Raw genomic sequence first — 18,405 nt, 5'->3', positions numbered from 1 at the left:
ACAGAGAACCATCCAGAAGCCATATCCTCCCTGACCTTAAGAGATAAGATGTAGCCACATGGTAGTGGTGCAAACCTTTAATCCCAGCTCTCAGGAGGCAGGGGCAGGTGGATCTTTGTGAGTTCGAGGACAGCCTGGTCTACACAGCAGAAATCCTGTCTCGGGAAAAAAAGAAAAAGGAAACGTGGGGCAGGAGGCAGATGGAAGATGTAACTTACGGTGTAACACATAAGTTTCTAGTATAAGAAAAGTTATTTATGGGCTTGGTGGGGAAAGGTGTAGGAGCTGAGCTGGTTCTTGGATTGCATCTATTCATACAAGGTGAGGTAGAGATCTTGAGGGTGTTTACAGGGGCATTGGGGGTGGGTCGATGCTTTGGGAGAGCTTTCCTAGATAGAGCAGGCCTGTCAGACTTTGAAGTGAGAAATAGATGGTGCTGGGGAGAGCGGAACCTCAGACAGACAGATCCGTCTGTGTAAGGACTGACTGACAGCCATGGTGTAGCTGGATAATGCGATGGTCCCCCTGTTCCTATTGCAGCGTGCCTCCACCACGTAAGAATGATGGAGAAATTAGTTTCTCTGACAAACACACCTCGTCTACACAGCTGGGTGTTCACCATTAGTCCGTTTGACTGAACGAAGCAGGAGCAAAGGCCATGGCTACTCATGTCTTGGAGCAGGGCCAACAGCTATCCAACAATCCCTTATGATTTTTTTTTAACCCCTGGCTCTTATATAAAACTTTTTAATGGCACTACCATCTATTTTCCTTAAATAAAAAAATGTTGAATGTTTCTCTCACACCCGTTGAAGAAGGAAAGGAGAGTTTAAATTAACTCCAAATGGCACGAATTTAATACGGCCCCAGCTGCCCGCAGGTTTCTTCAGTGCAAGGCTCTTGGTCTGAGAGCTGCTCCAGCTGCTGCGAGATCTCACAACCCATCCCATTTGAAACTCACTGTGCTACCAGGCTGCAGTTCTAAACACATAATGAAAACCACTTGACTTGGGGGCCCCTCTGATCAGCAGCTGAGCCCATGATCTGGTCATAAAGCAAGTCAGATAGTCCCAGGCACAGCAGTTTTCTCTCTGGCGTTGGGGGGAAACCTCTGAGGGGCTGAGGGGTTTTCCCGCTATGTAATGCTTTTTTTGAGAGATGCTGTGTCTCCTTCAAGCTTTGCTCGGCTGGAGCAGCCTTCGTGTCCCCACCTCTTGACGTTCAGTATCTCAACGAGGTCAGGTATAGGAGCGATGCCACGGTGGACTAACTCACGCTTCTGAGACTTTTGAGCTTTTCGAGGGGAGAAAGGGGACAGGTGTCCAAATGGATAGTCGCATAAATAACTTTTAGGAACGGGGATGCCAGACTTCAGACAGGTGAGAACAAATTCTAAATGCTCCAGTGTCTTAGAGGATGCAAATTTGGGCACAAAACCTTACCCTAGTGCCCATTCTAGTACAGTGAGATACAGAAATTCCTGGAACACAGACCACAGCTTTCTTGGTTCTGCAACAGGAGTGCATGGCTTTTTAAAATGGCCTATGAGGAGACTGTGGGCTTCTGATTTCTGATGGACAGCAGGTGACTCATGAAGCCCTTCAGGGGAGAGTGTGGTGGGAGAGAATTGTGGAGTCAGACACAGAACTGCATCAAATGTTACTGTATGGCTCCCCCGGGTCTCCCAAAACTTTTGCTAGTAAAATACTGCCCTTGACTATGACATCCTTCTTGGGGTTCAGTTTCGATGGGAAAAGCAGTGGGGCTGATGGAAGGGCGTGAGGTAGGTGGCATAGCAAGTGTCTCTGGCCTTTGAGGAGAAGGGAGTTGAGAACCGTGCAGCAGATGAATGGAGAATAGGCTCTCTAGGGACCTCCTGAAACGCTGGCTAAAAAAAGTTCTGCCTCTTTAGTTCTCTACATAGCCAACTGGATTTTTTTTTTTAAAGAAAGCCTGACCTAAAACATTTCTAGTAAGCTTAAAAAAATAAGTAAAATATGTGACGAGGTAAAAATAAATACAAGTTCTGTTCTGGAGTCGTGTCTGTCAAACCACGCCAGCGGAAGCCTCTCGTGCAGAAGACTCTATCGATGTTGACTCCGAGCTTTTGTTTTGTTTTGCTGTGAAGTCAGAGTAGTTCCAGGGAGAGAGTTCAGCTAGTCAAGAGCTTGTCTTGCAAGTAATAAGGACCTGCATCCCACTCCAAGAGTTCCATCAAAAGCTAGGCACACTGCTAACGCCATCAGTGGTGACATGGGAGGCAGAGGCAAGTGGGTCGCTAGAAGCTCACTGCTAGTTAACTAGCCTACGTGGTGTCCAGACCAACGAGAGACTCTGCCTCAAAAAGCAAAAGGGGCCCATAGTTGTCCCCTGACACCATATGAACTCATCGTTCCCCAAAAGCCTGGGTGCATGCACACATATGTACAAGAGTGGATTGTCTCAGTCACCACAACTTGAGTAACTCACATTTTAGAATTCTTCATGAAAACATTACTGCACAGAGACTGTCACTGGCAATGTCTTTTGTTTATGCTGCTCCATCCTCCATGTAGGCTCCTTGAAGCATTTAGAGCCTGGGAAACTTAATACAAACTTGATGGCCGCCGCATACATACGGCACACATACATATATGTAGGCAAACACTTATATCCATAAAATAACACCCTCAATAGTTAGTTGAAACACAGCACTGTCTGGTCAGTCATGAAGTATCTTGTCATTAGTGCTGCAACTCTTGGTGTGAACAATCCCAGAATCCTTCTTTTCTGTCTCTATGGCAACTAGTTTTGTGTTCTCCTGTTTGGAGCTTAATACTTCACGGAACAGAAACTTTACCTGTAGAGAATGTAAAATAAAGCCTCTTTCTAAGAATCTTGGGAATACTTAAAAAATTTTTTTAAAATGAAAAAAAGGTCTAAGCTTGCGGGATAGGCATTTAAAGGTAATTTGGGGGACCCCAGAGCCCAGCCAGCAAAAAAGAATCTGGGCTTGAAATCTGGTTTGAAAATACATGTTTTAAAAAATAAGGTAGAATGGAGAAACAAATTATGGTAGCTAGATTGTTGTTAGGCCAGGCAACATTAACAAGGGCTCAGGCAGGACGGTCTCATTGAATTCTCCTAGTCAGTTATGGGAACTAGGCCGGCATATTAAAAACACAATGCGTATTTTTTTTTCTTACACTGCGGACTCCCAGCTAGGCTGTCGACCATGGCCCAGAGTCTGCCCTGGTGCCTTTTCACTTTAACGGTCTCCATGTCTCTCTACTCCTTCCACAGGTGGAATATAAAATCCCCACATACAGTTGTGCTTTGGGAAAGCTGAAATAACACGTCGAGCAACCGAACAGTAATAAGGGAAAAGCACATCACGAATCAAATTCCATTTCCAGATGTAAAATGTCATAAAGGCTCCCCCCGCCACACTCCCCATACTTGGCAGAGCGACGGGAATTTTTGAGACCGTTTTATTTCGCAGCATGTACGCATGTCCCTAGGTATGGGTATCAGAGAGGCCTCGGCAGTGAGCGAGCTATAAATGCCTCCTGTGACTGTATTGCTGAGGCCCCACATTGAGCTGAGAGGTGTGTGACCCTCACAGAAATGGCAGGAGTCCGTGCCTGGCTAATGGTAGAATCTGGTGTGATTTTAGGGGAAGCATTCTAAAGATGGGGGTGGGGGCGCAGGCTTCTAACCAGAGTCATTACTCTCTCCCGACTACAATGGGATTGTTGTCTGTTTCAAAGAGCAAATCACTTAGTCTTCCCACCCATTTTTCTTCCTGACTTCGCCTTCTTTATTATTCTCGCACACTGGAGGAGCAGCTGGGTGCGAGGTGAGCAAGGGTGACGGGAAAGGACTAGGCCATCTCTCTAACTTGATGTTAACCAACAAAATCATACATCGGCACTTTGAGAAGGAGAAATGGAGCCAGTGTGGTGTAAGGTGTGAAAATAACCAAGGGTGGGGATAGGTCTGTTTAGGGTGTGATTCTGATACTAAGGAAACCACTTCTCTACTGGAAAATTAACTGTGTAAGCAGATCAACGGGTGTGGTCATCTAAGGGTCACTCCCACAGTGGCCTTTTATGAGCTGGAAAGAGCAATTTTTAACTCAGCTTCTGCTTGGTATAAATTATTAGGGTGGGAAACAGGGGGTATCTGAGGGTTATAAAAAGAAAAATAGAATTTGAAAAAGGCAATCAGTTTTCATGTACTTTGTAAGAAACCGTTCCTATACTTATGGAATATATTCTAACACTTGTCCTTGTACTCTTTAAGGGACCGTACCAGTATCTTAACTGGTGTCTCTCTGTGCTAACACTGCTTTATCATTCAGTGACTTAAAATCGAGCCACGTGGAGGCGGGAGCAGCAAATAGCTGTTAATTCGTGACCAGTCTGGTCTACATAGTGAGTTCCAAGATGGACAGGATGACTTAGACCTTGTCTTAGGAAAAAAAAGTGGGGTGCAGAGACAGCTCAGTAGGTAAGAAAACAGCACTTTCAGTCTGGAAAAACGTGCCATTTGGAGGTCCCTCAAAGCCAAAGTCACCAGCAATCTAACAACCACATGGACCAAGATTCCTTACAATGGGGCTCCTATACCTCATCCGTGTCTCTAGTCACCTAAACGTGACATCTCATCTTTTCGGAGGCTATTGCTCTCCTGGCACTGGCTGCTTTGCAGAGGACCAGCATTCTGTTCCTAGCACCCACCTGGCAGCTCACAAGTATCTGTAACTCCAGTCTGAAGGGACATGACAGCCTCTGTGGGCACCCAACACTCACGTAGTGCATACACATACATGCAGGCAACACACAAACAGAAATAAATAAGTTTTTTTTTTAAGTGAGATCCAACAATATCTGCTAGATCTATGTTTCCTGAGCTGGCTCACCAGCGATTAGAGGTGGCAATCAAAATTAAACAAAGAATACCAGAAGTGAAAGACCACTTTCTCTTACGTTGTGAGCGATTTCAATTAACCTCACCTTCGCATTCTTAGAACTTTGGCTCGGGGGTATCTTGAGATGACTGAATTGTGTGCTGTTGGCTTGTTGGATTGACATGCCTGGGCTGAGGAGGGCCACCATCTACAACGGCTTGTGCAGATTTGAGTGCTTTGGGCTGAAATACAGACACATCAACAGAGAGAAATAAATGGAACTTGTCACCAGTATGAGCAGCAAACACCGGGGTCTATCCCTCACAAATTATGGACATCTGTATTCCTAATTGGTGTTCTTTCGGGCTGTGCCAGCTGAACGCCAGTGCCAGGAGAGCAATAGCCTCCGAAAAGATGAGATGTCACGTTTAGGTGACAAGAGACACGGATGAGGTATAGGAGCCCCATTGTAAGGAATCTTGGTCCATATGGTTGTTAGATGGCTGGTGACTTTGGCTTTGAGGGACCTCCAAATGGCACGTTTTATCCAGACTGAAAGTGCTGTTTTCAACGCAGATGGGTTGATGGTCTCAGAATAACAAGTGGTTTGGTGGTTACACGGCCAGAGGAGTCGGTGGTAGAGACGCATACAAATAGTTAACAAGGTAATGGTAAGAAATGTTGACCTTGATTTGTTTAGCTAAGATGTAAAGATTTTTGAAGGTCAAAGGTGTCCTCGTGTAGTGTTTTGGAGTCTGGCTTCGTCTGACCCTCTAACATTAAGCTGCGGCGGCCGGCAGGTTTGAGGAGTGAAGCAAACCAGGGGGAAAGCGAGGAGGGGGAGGGACAGGAAATGGAGAGAGGTGTTTCAGGAAGTTGTCAGGGCTTGACTGATTGATTCCAGATGGAAAGGGTCAGCCTCCATGACCCAGGAAATACTCACTAGGGGAAAGGAGTTGGCTTGTGGAAGGGGAAGGCCTGGGAGTGAGATGATGTGGGAATACGCACGTTCTACTTCCTTCAAGCCTTGAAACATGTCGAGCTCCGTACTCCTTGGACTAGAATAATATCGGCCTTGTCATCATCCATCAGAGAGCAGAGAAGGAAGTTAAACCCGAAGCCTTGACTGAACCAAGTGGATCTTCCTGTCCATTATGTAGTTTATTCTTTTAGAAGTAGGGAGAATGGTGTAAAGGCTAGTGTGTAAGCACAGGTCTCCACAGGTAGGAGCAACAACTCACGTCTGATTTCATGTGGTGGAATTTGTGAATCAAACCCACTAATTTTTGCAAATTTAGCTTAATTGGCAAACTTCCCTAGGTACCTCACAGCCTAAGATATTTTAATATAAAAAATAGAACTTGCCAGACACGCACACACCCACATGCACACATATTTGTGCGTGTGCACGCGCATGCGCACACACAGAGGCACATACATTTGGACATAATTTAAAATCTTGTAATAAATTTTGCAGACACTGAAATAATTCAGGTTAATTCCCTTGCTGTCACGAGAGGCCAGCACTAGCCAGCAAAAGATTAAAATTTATTTCCATTGTTAATAGAAAATAATGAAGCGCATGTGAGCCGCCAGGGTGTATCATTTGGGAAATGTTCACTTGGAACTGAGTCCCACTCCACCCAAAAATGACGCTGGCCAGGGAAAAGCGCATTTTGTGGCAGGGATGCTCAAGGAGTGTCGATGGACGGGGTGACAGGCTTGTGGAATGAATCGAGCTCCTCCTGAGTGACCGGTCCTCACAGCGTGTCATCCTTTGGGGGGGTCTAAGGTTCCCCTTGTTGCTCTTAGGCTAGGTTAGTAAGGAGTAATGCCTGAAGCTCTCTCTTTCATTTTTGTTTTACATTTGAAGACATATTTTGCACACATGGCTGCCTGTTGCCTCTCCCCCCACTTCAACTCTTTTCAGAGATAGCATGAACATAGGCGACATTCTTTAGCCCCCACAGTCCCTAATCCTGTGACAACGAGGTCCGTTTCTTCCTTTGACTGAGGCATGGCCTTGTGCTCACCGAAATCTGAAAAGCTCTCAAGCCTGATGCACTTGGCCAAGAGTGACGGATGCCTGTTTTGCGGTCGCCACCACTGGATATGAACTCTCGAGAAGGACTCTTCTCAGACGTTCACATGTTAACACAGACACAATTGGAAACAGACCTAAGGCTAGACAGGCTACTTCCCTGAATTGTGAGCAATCATACGGGCGATAATTTTCTGAATGACAACTGAGCTTCCTTTAAGTTTGTTCTCTGAGTCCCCAGGGCCTGTCATGACTCCTGATATGTAGTTGGAGCGCGGTGATTATCCGTTGAGTTGAATGATTGAAACTCATTGACATCCATGTGATGTGGGATTCTCCTCTGCATACTGTGAATATCATTGGTTAATAAAGGAACTGCTTTGGGTTTATAGCAGAGCTATAGGGGAACAGAGCTAGGCGGGGAAAACTAAACTGAATGCTGGGAGAAAGGAGGAAGAGTTAGAGAGATGCCATGTAGTCCCGCCCAAGACAGACACAGGAACTTTAGTTGGTAAGCCACAGCCACGTGGAGATACACAGATGAATATAAATGGGTTAAATTAATATGTAAGAGTTAGCCAATAAGAAGTTAGAGCCAGTGGGCCAAGCAGTGATTTAATTAATACAGTTTATGATTATTTCAGTTCTGGGCAGTAGGGTCAAACAAGTGGCCCCCTCTTTACAACATCCACGTAAAATTTTCATATAAGCTACATCAAACCCTCAGAATAAGGCTCCCTGAAGTGACTTGTGGTGCCATAGGTCCTGGGGTTCTTTTAACCCTATTAAATTATATGTTTTATAAAATGTTAAAAGATGCCATGCAGTTGCCTGATAGCTCAGCCAATAAAATGCTTGCCATGCAGGCACAAGGACCTGAGTTTGAAGACCTGTTTTAAAGAAGCTACATGGAGTAGCATGTGCTTATAATCCCGGAGGTGAGAAGGTGGTGACAAGGAAGATGCTTAGGGTGGCTGTTGAGCCAGCCTAGTCTAACTGCCGAGTGCCAGACCAGTGAAAGACCAAAGCCAAGGTAGCTATCAATTGAGAAATGCCACCCAAGGTTGACCTCTGGCCGGCATATGCATTCACATACAAAGGAACACACACACACACACATGCACACCCCTGAAATTCTCTGCAAAGCAGAAGAAAACAAAATGAGAGAAGATTATTGCTTGGGATTATACCTGACTGGGAAGCGATATGAAATCATTTTCTGCAGGGATAAAATATTCTACACATGAGAAGGAAATGGATTATGCAGTGAAATTTTACCTTGGCACTCTCAAATCCGTAGGTGTCATAGAATCTCTTAAAGCTGAATGGGGAGGTGGCCATAGGCTAGATAAGAAGACCAGCATTTAAATAGGCTTGGAAGTTGGATGATGGGCTCTCAAATTTCTTTATGCTCTTCTGTCGTTTCATTGGCCTGAAATTCTTCATAATAAGAAGTGTTTTTAAGTAACAGTGAATTATTTCATATGAAGATGCAAACAAGGTCAAGTTCTTTCACCCTCCTCTTTTGTTTAATAAGTTAGGAAGGCGTGGTACAACAATTACAGGTAGGATAGCAAGAGATTACATTGGGGCCATGGGCAGAAAGAGTCGTTCTGAACCGCAGCTCGTTAGATTATTCAGCGCCCTTCCTGGAAAGATCTATACATATTCACGAGCATGTATGTAATAAGTGTCTTTCTCCAAAGCGCTGCAGAAAGCCTGCTGTGCATAACTACATGGGTTGAGAAGGAGCATTCCATCTGGGACACTCTTCTTGCTGGGTCAAGTTCAAGGGTGGTAGGTGTGGCCAGTCAAGCCATTTTCTGCCTCTCTCTGCTCACTTGTGACTCTGGACCCCTTTCACAATCCGACCAGCAGCATATGTAGAATAGCATTCAATTCCATGACATTTGTGCCTGGCCTGTCATGTGTGTTAGCTACTATTCTGCAGTTTGCACATAAGACCTCTGAGAACAGTTACTATGGTGATTAGTGCTGACGTCTTCCTTTCTGGAACCTTCTCCAGGGTTTAGACCATGGTGGAACTGCACTGGACAATGTTGTCTGTCTTAGCAACTGGATAGGAGGAGGCAGGAGTGAGGCAATGGACACGAATCACCATCACTTGGCCTTCACTTCACATTGTGCCGAATGCTCTATAGGCACCATCTCATCTTATCTCCCTCAGGCCCGCAAGGCCGATAGCATTAGTTATGTTTCCTAGATAAGAAAAACTGAGATTTCCCTGAAGGTCCAGTGATTTGTCCACGGGTTACATTAGGAGAAGGGGCCTGGGATTTCGATTCAGTTTCCACTCTATGTTCTTGCTCTTCCTCGCTGTGCACCCACCCCTCCCCTTTCCTCCAGTGAGACACGAAATCTCCTGTAGCTCCCATCCTGCGTCTGGGGAACCCGATCTTCTCTCAGGATCTTCATCACAGTTTGCTCATGCACAGAGGCAGACAACTGATCAGCCAGTGTTCCAGGGACCATATCTGAGGTACAGGATCCCTGTTTCCATGCTTGGAGACGTGAGCTTCCTGATGGAGGTGCTGTCTTAGTTCTTGCATTGCCCTTTCTGCACCTGTGACTGCGGCTGCAGGACAGGCCTGCTGGTGGTGAGGTTTCTGGGACCAACACACATGTCCCTTGTCATGACGTGGACAGAGTTTGCACTCAAAGACACAAAAAGGGAAACCCGTGGGCCAAGGACTGCCTCTGGTTCCACTCCAAAATGCCGTCCTGTCTCCCACTTGCCTTGCAGAAGAAGCCTTCCATGAGGGTTCCCGGTACCTTGACAGCCTGGTGTGAACCTGACCAAGCTCTCCCCTTGTTGCTCTAAATGCAGGTCGTGTTGTCAACAACAGTGAATGTGGACGGGCATGTGCTGGCTGTGTCTGACAACATGTTTGTACATAACAACTCCAAGCACGGAAGGAGAGCAAGAAGGCTTGACCCGTCAGAAGGTAGGACTGGGAGCCAAGGCAGATAAAGTGTCCGGTACTTGTTCCTGCTGTTTGTTGGTTTATAGACAAAGCTTCTAGCCCAGGCTCGTCTCGAACTCACAGTCTAGCTAAGAAATGGCCTCGAACTCCTGTTCTTCCTACCTCCATTTCCCCAGTGCTGGGATTGCAGGTGTCCACCACCACACTCAGTATATGCAGTCCTGGGGATCGAACACGGGACCTCTTGCGTGCTAAATAAGCCCTCTACCACCTGAGCCACATTGCCTCCAGCGCTGCCATAAGTACTGGTAGTCGGCTCCCCTCGACTCTCAGCCAGGACTCAGGTTCCTGTGCCTCTCCGCCTCTTCTCCTCCAACTTGTGTTTTTCTTTCAGCGAGGCTGGTATTTCAGGCAATCGCAGGCCTATGACATCTTAGTTAAACAGGAACAGCTTCGTGCCAGACGCGTATGAATAAGTGTCAGATGTGCCCTTAAACAGATTGTGGGCAAAACAAAACAATGTGCAGAGTGAAACTGACACTAATTGATTTTTGTTTGCTTGGACAAGAAGAAATCATGGGCGGCTCTGGGTAGTTTTCCAAGTGCATTAAACTAATTAGAAATACTGGTAACTGTTAAATTTCAAGTTGTCCAAAAAATTAAAGTCTATCCATGAACAAACCGACAAGGCTGAGTGAGTTTCCATCTCACTTGCTCCCCTTTTCTACCTCCCCCACAAACTTACCGGTATTAGAAGACCTCACAATGTAGACGAGAGTCAAATCTCGCTATGATTTTAATGTTGATGCTCTCCTATATGTTACCCACCAGCCCTCTTCCCAGCTCAGCCCTTAGAATGTATCTTATATCATTTTAAACAGGAATTAATGAACTGAAAGAAAATGATTGAATCGGTAAAGAATTTGGAGTGGTGTTAATTCTCCCACAGTGGGCACTGAAAGGGAAGAAGAAAATCCTAGAGTTCAGAGCTCTGAGCCCCTCGAGTTGCCTTTGACTGATTGGATGTGATTGACTGGCCGTTCAAAGGGGGCTCATGTTTTTGGAGCCCTGCCAAAGTTCTCCTCCACCTCTGACCCTGTCATCTTGGGAAATGGAGTGATGGATTGACTTTAGTTATGGCCAGAACACCGTATTGGGTTCCTGTTGGGATGCAAAGTCCAGGGGCCTTGAACATGGGCGGGAAGGGAGGAAAGTCGGTTCCACCGAGTTGGGAAAGTGACTAGAGGTTGTCTCTAGGTGGGGTTGAGCAAACCCTTCAACCTCCATAGATCCTGTTTCCTCCTCCTCTCGCCGGCATGTTAACAAGCCTTGTAAATCTTAACATTGTAGGGTAGACGAGGTGGGGAGAGAAAAGGGATTTACACTTTTCTAGAGTGTTCAGTGTATAAAAACGTGGGCAAAAACAACAGCGTTTCAAAAACACCCTTTGCACAATTAGCTAAGTGTTTCGGTCTTTCATACATAATGGCCAACTCATTAAGCTTTAATGGCCTGGTTAAAACCAACATCCAATTAGGGGAGGACGGCAAAGCAACACAGCTCAACTTGAACTTCTTGGAATGACCACCAGTTTTCCAGGACAGCACCTTTTCCAAACTCCAGACATCACCAGCAGAGGACACAGAACTGATTCTGTTCCTTCTCGTCTTTCTAGCTACACCCTGCATCAAAGCCATCAGCCCAAGTGAAGGCTGGACCACAGGAGGAGCCATGGTCATCATCATTGGGGACAACTTCTTTGATGGTCTCCAAGTTGTGTTTGGTACCATGCTTGTATGGAGTGAGGTAGGCCAAAGCCATTTGCTTGCATGATTTCCTTGGCTCCATGGTGCTTTGGGGCTGGAGGAACTAGAAATTCCCAGAGCAGCAGCCCCATGAAGACTCAGACCTCTGTACCTACTATGAGAAGACCCCCATGGCATCAAGACATGGAAAGCATAACATTTGGGGAATGAATTCCTTTAGGTGATAAATATCCATTGCAGTATTATATAAGATGGAGAAAAATTAGAGTCTAAATATTGGATCATTGGAGGGTGATGGAGGAAAAAATGTTAGGGTAGTTTTTCCACCAATGAAAATTATGTTTTGGAAAATTTCTACTGATACCAGAGACGAACATGTTTATGCTATGAAGCTGAGTGGTAAGAAGTCAGAGTATCAGTGGATATGTATAATCTAATGAATTCTGTGACACACAGCCATTGAAATGTCTGGGCAACACACCAGATCTTAATATTGGTTGTCTCTGCATTATATAATTTTAGATTTCTTTGCACAGTTCTGTAAATTCCAAATGTTCTAAATTGGATATGTTTGACTTACAATTTATAATCAGGGAAATAAACTAAGCACATTACTAAAAGAGAAGTATGGGTGCTGAGTTGGGCTTGGCAATGGCCATCAGCAGTGGCCTCTGTGGTGGTTTGTCTAGTGACTGTCTTTCCTCGTCTCTTCACTTCTCAGCTTATAACCCCCCACGCCATCAGGGTGCAGACCCCTCCCCGGCACATCCCTGGAGTTGTGGAGGTGACACTGTCTTACAAATCCAAACAGTTCTGCAAAGGAGCCCCAGGCAGGTTCATTTACACAGGTAAGAGAGAAAATGATTTCTAAGGCAGCTGGTTCCTAGGTCCTCTTTGCTCCAGTTACCAGGATCTCTATAATCAGCCCAGTTAGTCTACATCTTTCTGGGACTGCAGGAAGATGGACAGACATCAAATGGGGATATGCAGGTTCAATTCTGAATTTGAACTTTACCCGTGAAGCTTCTGTATGGTCTGCTTCACGACCATGGCAGCTCACATGGGGAACCCACCCTTAGAAACTGACCTCTTTACAGCCATGCTGGGGCAGCCTTTTGTATGAGCAATCGCATAAGCATAATCCAAGTTGTTGGCTATGAGTTCTCTTGACCATGATTCAAGAACGTGGCCTAGCAGTGTGGTACAAAGTATTTCAAAACTCTACAAAAGCAAAATCCACCCAACCATCCAATTTTCACTGAGCATCCCCTTTGGGTTGTCGACGCCAAATAAATCAGTTGAATGGCTGTTTTCTCTGGGTGAGGAGTACAGGGGACACATAGGACCCTGGTCCTTCCATGTCTGGAGGTTTAGGAACTTGTGGAGGAAACGGTTGTCCAGCACAGGCGGAGACTTTCTAAGTTCAAGATGGAAAACTTGTGAGTTGCGGGAAGAGAGCTCGGTGTGCGCTGGTATCATGGGATTCAGAACATCCACCTGGGCTCAGTGTGGCCAGCAAGTAATGAAAAAGAAAAGTTATTACTATAGCTCCCACTGGGGTACGGGTCACTCATTCATCAGTGCCTTTTGTGGGATGATGTAACTCTAGCTATGGAATACTGAAGTGAGGGAAGTAAAGAGTCTTTGTTGAAGGGAACTTTCTAGGGCCCAAGGCAGATGGTAAAGGCCATACATGGTGTGGTTTCAGTCAGGTGTAAATAAGGGTAGGAGAATGGGAGCCTCAGGCGGTTCAGCGGGAGGCTCTCTGAAGAAGGGACATTGAGCTCAGAACAGTATCACAGGAAGGGACAACCCACAGAAATGCACCTCTGCCCTCCTCTGTGATAAATTCATATTGCTTTCCCATTACTCCAAAGCCCCAAAGAGCTGGCAGGTCCCTGGTGGTTCCTGGTACTGTCCCTGGAAGTCCATGACTCTGTTGGAGTGATGGGGTGTGCCTGGCAAAGAACACAGCAAGATGATGAGCCAGAAATGAAAAAGAGCCCAGTGCCGCTGAGCAGGAGCAAGAATGCCAGAGAATTAGAATAAAGTCCCTGGGGTGGGGAGCAATGGGGAATGAGGAAGGCAGGAAGGCAGGCAGGATGTGGGGAGTGTGGAAGATGTCAAGCTAAGGAGTATCTAGACAAGAGTAGGAACTGCAGGGATGGGTGTTACCATGAATGGGAGGAATCTATTGTGAATCCATTGTTCCACGGTGGAAGCAAGCTGGAGAAGGCTCCTTGGATTCCAACAGGGAGAGCTGAGAACAGTGAAGAGGAGCTGAGAAGGAGAAACTGGGAGAGGAGAAGCCTGGAAGTATGGATTGTCCCTGAGGTCTAGTGAAGAAGGTTCCAACTCCAGGACACTTAACTTATACTTGGCATCTCCTGTGTTTTGTCCAAGTTCCCCTGGGAGTAGATGAGGAGTTTAGACTTGGAAGATGCAGGTGAATATTCTAACAGGTACTTTGCAGCCAGCCTTCCACTCTCTACTGAAGTTGGGAATGATCTCAGCTCTCATGGGACTTTAGACACTTAGAGCCAGATGGGATGTGTGTGTGAGCGTGCGCGCACGCACACGCATTTGCAGACTTCCCCTGAAATCTGGGGCTTTTGCTCCTACCAGCATTTATAATTGCCAAAACTTACCTTGACAAATGATGCCAAATCTCTCAACCTCTAACTCTGTATAGTCATTGCATAAATATATGTTTGAAATTACGTTCAAGATACAAAACCAGTAACATCAGCATACTTTAGCATCCTATGCCTTCTAGAAGAGAAGATGCATATCCTAGATCCCAATAATTAGCTTAAGCCTCAGCAGATACGTAATAGCAAAAAGGGTTGTTGGAATATCTATCAGGGGGGACTAACTTGGGGGAAAATCTAGACCGACTTCCTAGAGTAGGGAAGGATACAGGGACATTTGAATGCAGTAGTTTTTCAACTGAAAATGTATAGTTTCTTGGAAACTATGTATTGCTTCTTGGAAACAAGCATAGCACCTAGCTGAAGAGAAACCTGCAAAGCCATGGCTATGTGGTATGACTAAGTGTCAGTGTTAGCAAGCTTTCTCTTCCTGCTTTACTAAGATGTGATTGTGCCATGTATTGTTATTGGTTTGCTGATATGTTCCTGACATTGCCATGCTTTTTGTATGCATAATGCTTAGCTTCATAGACATTGAACATGCATGCCATGCTCAACAATGATACTTGGGACACTCCAGACCTGCCGGCTCTCACCTTCAAAGACACTAAGGTGTGAAGGTGTCTGTACCTGTTGTAGAGTCAGCATGGACTTTGCTCCATCTAATAAGATAGGATATGATTGTCACAGACTGAGGAGAGGACACAGGAACAGTGTGCTAGAAGCAGGGGTACCATGGTAAAGGTTGGACAACTGGCTCCCCAAGTGATTCAAAACAGAGGTTGGCTTGCAGTAATTCCCGATTTTCATGGTGCAGACACTCTTACCACCACGATTCCAAGCTACAAAGTAGGTTCCTGGAAATGCAATCACCTGCTCTCGCAATCTGGAAAATCAGGACTTTGTAAATGCTTAGGGTGGAATATGGAGACAGTAAGCAGGATGCTAGATACACGCTCAGAATGTGTCACCCATATGGCTTCTATTCTCACCTTGGTGCCGTCGTGGCCTCTGGCTTGAACAAGGAATGACAAGTGTGATGAGCACTAATTCTCATGTGAGACTCTGGGACTAGGTGTTAGAGCCACTGAACTTTGTTTTTGTTGGTTTATTTTTGAAGCAGGGTTTAACTATATAGTCCAAAGTGGTGTTGAACTTGAGGTCTTCAGGCCTTAGCCTCCCAAGTGTCGAGATGATTGTCTATTCTCAAACTTAAGTGTTGAGAAGAACTTAGAATAAGCCAAACAGGGCTTAGGATAGGAAGGGCTCTGGGATGGGAAGGGCAAGTTTGATATTTGACTCACACCATGAACAAGACAGAAAGCCCGAATGTAGGGAAGTTTGGGGACAAGCTGCGGGGGAAGAGGAGGCTAGGTCGCCTAGGAATATTTCTCTCAACTCATTGAAAACTATTGAGAATACTGTCATGATCAGACAGTACTTTGCCCTGTCAAAAGCAATATTGGGGCTAGGCACTGGCTCAGTTAGCACAGGGCTCGCCATATAAGCGTGAGACCCTGATACTGAAGCATAGCATACATGTTTAAAAGTGTCTAAGCATGGTAGTATGGGAAAACAGAAAAGAGAACAGCTGGGGCTCACTGGCCAGCCAGTCCACTCTAATTGGTAAGCTCCATGGCTATCAAGAGATGTAGCCTCAAAAAGGAATCTATTGAAGAAGACACTCAATGTAGACCTCTGGCCTCCACACAGGCATACAAATGAACAGATATGCTCTCATACACGTGAGTACACGCACACAGTCACACACACACACACAGAGTTACACACAGTCACGCGGTCTTTCTGGTTGGGGTGCAGAGAAGGACTTAGAAGGCCGTGTAGGTGCAGAGGGTCAAGTGGAGGCTATTGTGGTGACCCAGACTGGCAACGACAGCAGCTTGGACTGCAGTGCTGGTGTTGGGGACAGGCAGAAGTGAGCGGAATTTAGGAAGCAACATTGACGGGACTTGGTGATTGATTGGATGGGGTGACGGTTGGAGAGGGGAGGGATGGAGACAGTGCTCAGGTTTCAAGTTTGAAAAATTGGGTGGGTAGAGTTAGAAGGTGATGTTTTTTAAGGTATAAAGTGCTATGGGAGTTCAGAGGGAGGACAAAGCACTTCCAGCTGGCGGGGAGGTGGGAAGATTTAATATTGTAAAGATGTCGATTAATGAATACATTTAGCGCAATGCCAATCAAAATACCAGCAAAATGTTTGGGGGAAACTACACAAAGTTCATCTGGAAAGGTGCTAAACTAGAACCCCCAATTTTGAAAAATGAAGGGGCCTTGCTCCATCCATACATTGAAACCATGTTCAGGTTTAATAATTAAATATAAGGTTGTGCAGGAGCACAGAGGAATGTCAAATAGCAGGAGACCAAAACCTATAAACCAAGTCTTTCTGCTCACATCCAGCGTGTCGATACTTAACTGCCAGCATGCTGGGGAGCTGTCTCATGTCAGTGTGGAAAAGACAGAGGTTTACACAATGCCATGAGCCAACAAATTCAAAAGAATCAGGAAGAAAGATTCAGGTTTCTAGATGGACCTTGACAACTGGAAATATTTTCAAATTAACAATTGTTCATTAAAATGTAGATATGTCAAAAGATTATACATCTAAAACATAATTGTTATCTTGAAACTTCCTCATCTGGATGCTAAATAAAGACCATTGAGTCAAAATTAAAAGAAAGTGGGACAATGTATAAAGTAAAATTTGGCCCATCAAAATATGAAGCATCAAAAATAACACAAGGAGCCTCTTTAGTTCTGAAAAACATGCTATTTTAGGTACAAGAAGATTCATCCATTTGTTGAACAAAAAGTTAATACCTCCTATTGCCAACTGCCCTTTTTATTGCACTGTGGATAAAGATGTGAGCATTAGACATTCTATGTATTAAGAGATAAAGACAAAGACCAAGGAGGAAGACAGCAAACATGATCTTAACTAATTCATGAATGTGACTGGCATGGTTATGCACAAATGTAATCCCAGTTCTTGGAAGAAGGTAGAGGCAGCAGGATTATGAGTTCAAAGTTATCCTTGTCTACATCATGAGTTCGAGGCCAGCCTTAGCTACAGGAAGCTATAGGAAGCTTCATTATCAGGAAGGAAGCAAGCAAGCAAAGGAAAGAAGGGAGGAAACAAGGAATGAATGAATGAATTTATTTAATTCTACTGATAATCATAGAAATGCAAATAAAAGCAAGAAGAGTGCTGGAGATTTTTTCCATATCTTAGGTGGCAAAGATTTATTTTTTAAGCAAATAAAAATATACAGGTTGGGAGAACTAGAAGAAGGTGGGGACTCTTCTCATACAGCACAGCAGGAAGATGGATGGTTAGAGAAGCATTCTGAGCTCGTTCTAGCCCCGAAGAACGTGTGTGCCTCTTGATCTAATGGCTCTACGCTCAGCAATGTCTGCATAGAAAACAACTGAATTTTCTCTGGGCTCTTCACTGGAGTTCTATTTATAGTAGTAAAAAAAAAACAAAAGAATAGCATTGGTGTCCAGTGGGGATTCATTAAATCAAAATGGGACATGTTTATACATTTTAAACATCAAAAATAACACTGCTGGTTGAAGCACATTTACATGAAAGATACACGTGATTTAAGTATAGCCTGCTAGACATGGTGGAGCATGCCTATAATCCCACCATCAGAAGGTGGAGGCAGGAGGATCAGGAGCTCAAGGGCATACTCAGGTACAGAGTAAATTTGAGGCTATCATTTAATACATTTAAGAAAACACCCTACCAAATAATAATTTTAAAAGCGTGTTCTGAGCACGGCAGCACACACCTTTCATCCCAGCACTAAGGAAGTAGAGCCAGGAGCAGCACTAAGTTCTGGGCCAGCCTAAGCAGCGTAGTCTACCTGCTCTGTTTGCGCAGCATGGTAAACTTCTGATGAATATAAGAATAGTTGTGTCAATATGCAAGTAAGTAATCATGGTTTTTAGGTATTGGTATTTTTAATATTTTTCATGTTGGTTAATGTGTCTATTTGTGATTTTGATAAAAAAATTACAGGATAAAAAAGTCTATGTCATATATGTTTAAATATGGAAAGCATAGGCTACTAAACTTGACTCT

The 18,405-nt window shown here is 44.9% G+C and overlaps 1 protein-coding gene across 1 annotated transcript in view; it reads left to right on the top strand.

Moving 5' to 3' along the window:
• Positions 1-18,405, top strand: part of Ebf2 (EBF transcription factor 2) — a 194,769-nt gene that overhangs the window by 143,778 nt on the left and 32,586 nt on the right. Inside the window, exons 8-10 of the mRNA XM_057785942.1 lie at positions 9,781-9,898; positions 11,553-11,683; positions 12,365-12,491. Coding sequence (XP_057641925.1) covers positions 9,781-9,898; positions 11,553-11,683; positions 12,365-12,491 — 376 coding nt within the window. The remainder of the gene's footprint in view (positions 1-9,780; positions 9,899-11,552; positions 11,684-12,364; positions 12,492-18,405) is intronic.

The sequence above is a fragment of the Chionomys nivalis genome, chromosome 12, assembly GCF_950005125.1.
Source record: "Chionomys nivalis chromosome 12, mChiNiv1.1, whole genome shotgun sequence".
Classification (NCBI taxonomy): domain Eukaryota; kingdom Metazoa; phylum Chordata; class Mammalia; order Rodentia; family Cricetidae; genus Chionomys; species Chionomys nivalis.
This window is presented reverse-complemented; position numbering and strand designations above follow the sequence as displayed.